Genomic DNA, 6,000 nt, shown 5'->3' on the forward strand with positions numbered 1-6,000 from the left:
CTGGTTAAAAAGGAAGTCAACAATTTGCTGCTTCAAAACTTAATTTGGCACAAGCAAGACATGCTGAATGTGAAACACAGCACATCATGATTATAACTTATAAGTCATCTTTAAATAATACTATGTTGGACTTAGAGAAAAATAACACTATGAATTAAAACAGGTTCCGACGTGCTTTGCTCTCCTTAATTTGTAATAATGTCAATCATGCAAAATCTAACGATTTAGATAGGAATTCAATACTACTATTTAAATAGAGAAATGTATCTTGTGATGGTTCATTTAATCAATGAATTGGAATAAACAAAAAAGACAGATAATTTTTATAAAATAAAAAATAAAAAAAATGTGAAAAGTTCATTATCATTCAATAAAATTTTACATACTACGAATCTGTACGATTAAAGAGATTGTTAGGACCAACAACTCATTTTTGAGTATCTTCTCTTTAAAATGATAAATAGGGTCAAACACTTTTTTCTAAAAAAAAAAAAAAAAAAAAAAAACTCTTGTGGATAAAGGAATTCATTTTTAAAAACTCTTGTCAAACATACGTTATCTAACGACTTAGAAACTGGTACTTCAATAGTAAATTAGTAAATTAAGAAGAGTTGAGTAATTGGGATCTCTAAATTTACGAAATTCTAAAATGCTCCATTCTTCAAGGGGTTTTGTTAGGGGTGTCGATGTGTTACGTTATACGATACCGTGGCTTTTTTACGTGATGACATATCATATGAAGTATTTTGATAATTTTTGCATTTGTAAAATTTAGGGAGCATTTTTCCATGAAGTGTAAAATTTTAGGAGCATTTTGCCTATGAGTTTGTAAATTGTAGAGAGCAAATTTTCTCTACCCAATTTATACCACGGAACATTTTGTCTAAATTTATTAAAGTTTTACCGGAAATAAGGTAAGAATTTGGAATAAGGCCATCACTTATAAGAGGAAACATAATAATGTTGACCATTATTATGAATATCATCATAATACAAGTCATTTGATCATAGCTAAATACATCATCACAAAATAAAATTTCATCGATTGTTTGGATCTCTAAGTATCAATTAGGAGTTGAAATGAAACACATGAACTCTGGTTGACGTGCCACTTATCCCTCTGATTCATGAAATTGAAATAATACTCTTATTAGTTTGTGTTTGGTTCCAAGTTTGCACATCGATACATTTTTACTGTGATTTCTAAAAGCTTCAAATACTAGCTTCTATGATAATGTGATTTTTTGCCGTGATTTTCATCAAATTGTGTTTTACAAACACAGTATTAAACAGACACTTAAAGATGGTGTTGGTTAGGATATACAAATGAAACTCTTAATAAAGGTGAATGTTGGTCCATAGCTTGTGGAGAAGGTGTTCGTCCTTTGATGGTGGATTAATTTTAAATTCATATTTGATCCCTAAAAAAAATAGACAAAATGTTATGTACAATGTGTCATTGATGTGCATCCGTCGTATTATCATTTAACATGACACATCTACACTTCTAATAAAGTTATTTGATGAATGAAATTCAATTTAAAAGAGAAATTTTTTATTTGGTAAATTCTTGATCCCAAATTGTCACAATTTCAGAACTTCTACATCAATTGTTGAGTCAATTAAAATAAATTCTTGACAAAAAAAAAAATAATAGTTTGTTTTTTTTGTCCTAAAGAGCAAATGTCTCTACATCTTTTTTCACATAGTTTTTATTTATTGAAAGAATCTTTTTTCACATAGTTATATACATAAAGGACAACAATATGATATTTTAAATAAGCTTATATATAGCAAATTAATTGACATAAAGTTTTGCTGGAAAAGTAGAGATGCGTGTAAGAATCAAACAATTGTTTTAAAAGTTATAATTGAACAATTCTAGAAAAGAAAATTACGAAAGAACTTCATCATTTTGAGGCAATAAAGAAAAACAAATGGTAAAGTATTATAAAGAACGTGTAGAAAGATTCAATAATTGACTCCTTATGGCTCTCGTGTAAAAACAAAGGAGTTGGAGTTGGAGGAACCTAGCAAACGCTACAAGTCAAATTGATTTGGTGAACTTAGCTTACCTCTTTTGTCTCACGCGGCTTTATTTTTCTATTTCCTTCAAAGTCTCAAATCTCCGCAAGTCTAAACACACTAATTTCGTTGACCTAACTTATTTTGTGAAATTACACACATATCCACCGTCCTATTATATATATCACATTTCAAAGGTTAATTTAGTCTATCTACACGAAAAAGATTGGTCTAGTGGTGAAGGATTGGAACCTATAATTTACTTCTATTTAGGCCTTAGATTCGACTCTCTCATATGTCAATAATCATTATTAACGTGATTTTGCTTTGATTTTATATAAACTTTGTTAGTGTAGTGAAAACGATATCGACTTATCTTTAGACCGAGTATCAGAGTTAAATAAATAAAATTTAAGTCTCTCTATGAGCGTGTCTTAGTTCTAGTAGCTTTTTTTTGTCCATAATCTTGGAACGCATCAAATTGAAGGCTCCGTCTAAACGCCAACGACTCTTAAGTCTTGCACCTTTTTCCCTATAAATACCAACAAAACATTTGTCCTTACAAATTAAGTTCTTTCATTTTATTAGAACAAAGAACAATAAACCAAACAAACGCAAAGCATATTCCTATAAAAACAGGGGCGACCCGAGACCACTAAGAACACTACACTACACAAACAACCATGGCAAAGAACTTTAATGTTCTTGTTTTTGTTCTACTTGCAGTTGCTGCAAACCTGTTCCATGGATCATTTGCACAAACTAGACATGTGGTTGGTGATACCACGGGTTGGACTATCCCAACCAACGGTGCTTCATTCTATACCAACTGGGCTTCCAACAAAACCTTCACCGTAGGCGACACTCTAGGTAAGAAATAATATATTTCAGACCCTTGTCGTTTTGATTCGTTTATATAAAAATTGTTTTAAGGTAAACTTGATTTTGCAGTGTTCAATTATGCAAGTGGACAACATGATGTGGCTAAGGTAACAAAAACAGCTTACGATAGTTGCAATGGAGCAAACACACTTTTCACCTTAACAAACAGTCCAGCTACCGTAACTTTGAACGAAACAGGACAACAGAACTTCATTTGTGCAGTTCCAGGTCATTGTTCAGCTGGTCAAAAACTTTCAATTAACGTTGTTAAAGCTTCTGCTTCACCTGTTTCTGCTCCAACTCCAAGTGCTTCTCCACCAAAGGCTACTCCAGCTCCTACCCCTGTTCCAGCAAAATCACCGGCACCAACCAAGGCCGCTACACCGGCACCAGCACCATCTACTACTGCTTCACCAACACCTGCTCCAGCTCCTGCTACTGGACGTGTTACTTACACCGTTGGTGACACCATTGGCTGGATCATTCCATCTAACGGTACTGCTGCTTATACAACCTGGGCTTCTGGCAAGTCTTTCAAAGTTGGAGACATCCTTGGTAAGTCATTATTATTTAGAAATTTATTTATGATTAAATATTAGGATTTAATTTGGAGATGAAAAAAATTAGAGATCTTGCACATGTCATTAATGAAGTGTTAGAATTGAATAATAGGAAAATAGATCATATCATACAGTGATTTTCACACAAGAGGACCCCATTCTTGATTAATAAAATTCAATACATGGTAATGAGATATCTGATCTCTTGATTGATATACTCATCAACTATTTGCTTTAAAAGTGTGTGTGAAATGCATTAACCAGTTGTTGAATTTAGGTGTCTAAAATTGTTGTGGAAATATGATTTAGATGTATAATTTTGTGAGGCAAATTATTGATCAACTTGTATTATGATGCAGTTTTCAATTTCCAATTGAATGCACACAACGTGGAAGAAGTGACAAAGGAAAAGTATGATTCATGCAACTCAACTTCTCCAATTGCAACTTTCAGCAACCCACCAGTGAGAGTAACACTTAACAAAACTGGTACTCATTACTATATCTGTGGTGTTCCTGGACACTGCTCTGCAGGCCAAAAGCTTTCCATCAATGTTGGTAGTGGTAGCAGCAGCCCTGCCACATCACCTTCTCCTTCTGCCTCGTCGCCTTCTCCTTCCACCGGTGCCACTCCACCCTCTGCTTCCGGTTCTCCCTCACCGGGGTCTCCTGTCACCCCTTCATCCCAGTCTCCAGGTGGTTCTGTCAGTCCACCTCCTGAGAACTCCGGTGCCGCGTCTCTTGGAGTTGCCGGGTTATTTGTCACCGTCCTCTCAATTGCAGCTACATTTTTCTGTTAGAGAGGTGAGATGAGATGAGATCCTAGTTAGGAGGATTATTTGTTCTTGATTTATTTGTGTGATTCTTGGTTTCTATTTTGTTATTGTGTTTTTTTGGGACATTTTACAATAATGTTAGATTTCTGTTCATCTACTACAGTTTTGGTATCATATGCTAATAAATAAATAAACACTTTTGTTGGGAAATAAACATACTAATTGTTATTTGCGATAGTTGTAATTGAAAATGCATATTGGTTTATGATTGATATCACACGGACAATCAGAATTACGGTAAACTATTATATTTTTGTAAAGGTTATAAAAGCGTTGGTCTTATATTCAGTTAGATGCAACTCAAATTTTAAGATGATATAATAGTATGGTTAAGATTAGTTGGATCACCTACTATCAATTAGTCGTTATAAGATAACTTGAATCGTATCGTCTAGTTTTAGCGTAAAGAAGTGTGTTAATAGTGTTATATCATATCACATAAATGTTTGCAGGTGAGGTGATCTTTTCCTTATAAATAGGTTTTACAATTGTTAAAGTACCTACCGTGATACAAAAGAAGGACTTAGTGGGTTGAATGAATTTTTAATACACCAAGGTGACAATCACGTTGTGTGTGGGTGGTAGTGGAGAAAATGTGACATATTTTTATTTGAAATTTGAATTAGGAATTTAGGATGAGGGTTGATAACTTAACCTCTTTGATTTTTCAAAAGTCATGTGGGTTAGTAATTTGATTGGAGAAAAGTCGTGTGATAAAGGAAATGGTGACATTTGGAAGTCCCTTTAGTCTTTACCTTCCATTTCATTCAACAGAAAAGTCCATACCGTTGAGGTCACGGGATTCAACATTTAGCTAAACTAATACTGGTAGCCTTTTGATTGTGGTCCCTAATTGAAACGACTAGAATATATGTCATTGTGCATTAAAGGATCTGGAAAGATCATTAATGTTCCCTTGTAGAAAAGTACACTTTAAATTATTAAAATTTAAAATTGTCCTACAAGGTAAATGACAAAAGAATAACTTGACATCCAATTTACGGTGGGGTTTAGCATGGGAAAGAAAAATTGATTCCCACCGTGAAAAAGTTTTTTTGGACGGTTAGATTAAAGAAGAACACAAATTTTATAATGGTATGTCCATACTATATCATCCATCAACATTATCTCTCTTCCATTCCCCCCACTCATGCACTCAACCACCACCACCACCACACTATTCATCTTTCCTCTCAATCTTAGTTTTCAACGCACAGAAGAACACAAATTTACCACTGAATTGTGCTTTAGAAACTATCGCCAGCAAACCTATAGGGTGGCATTTGGTATGCACAAATGCATGATTTGTGCACCATGCACAAACAACACTTTTATGGACTGGTGACAGTTTTGGTGGGGTGGGGTGACCTGCTGAAAATAAATAAATAATAAAAGAAAACATATTATAATGGAAAATATTTGGTTTTATTGTTTTTGGTGGTTACACCCCCCAAAAGTGAAACATGAAGTAGTAATGCACACCACCCTTAGAAATACGTGCTATCAGCTTGGACACACCACTGCAATCACGACAGATTTCTCACCTCACCGCTCACTCATCATCCTTCTCGGCAGAAAGTAGCAGCGGTGGCTGTTAAATTCTTGGCACCCAATTTTTATTTTTTTTTTACAGAAAATTAACATGCATTGAAAAGGATGGAGAGGATGCCGTGAAGGGAAAAACCCCAGCTGAAGAGT

At 34.2% G+C, this 6,000-nt stretch overlaps 1 protein-coding gene across 1 annotated transcript; it reads left to right on the forward strand.

Annotated features, from left to right (window-relative positions):
- The first annotated feature begins 2,321 nt into the window (after nucleotides 1-2,321).
- Nucleotides 2,322-4,456, forward strand: LOC11442875 (blue copper protein). The gene is made up of 3 exons (XM_003609318.4): nucleotides 2,322-2,895; nucleotides 2,977-3,462; nucleotides 3,827-4,456. Exons 1-3 carry the CDS (start codon nucleotides 2,709-2,711, stop codon nucleotides 4,264-4,266), a joined length of 1,113 nt encoding a protein of 370 aa, XP_003609366.1. The 5' UTR covers nucleotides 2,322-2,708; the 3' UTR covers nucleotides 4,267-4,456.
- Nucleotides 4,457-6,000: the final 1,544 nt, after the last annotated feature.

This window comes from Medicago truncatula, chromosome 4 (genome assembly GCF_003473485.1).
Source record: "Medicago truncatula cultivar Jemalong A17 chromosome 4, MtrunA17r5.0-ANR, whole genome shotgun sequence".
Lineage (NCBI taxonomy): Eukaryota > Viridiplantae > Streptophyta > Magnoliopsida > Fabales > Fabaceae > Medicago > Medicago truncatula.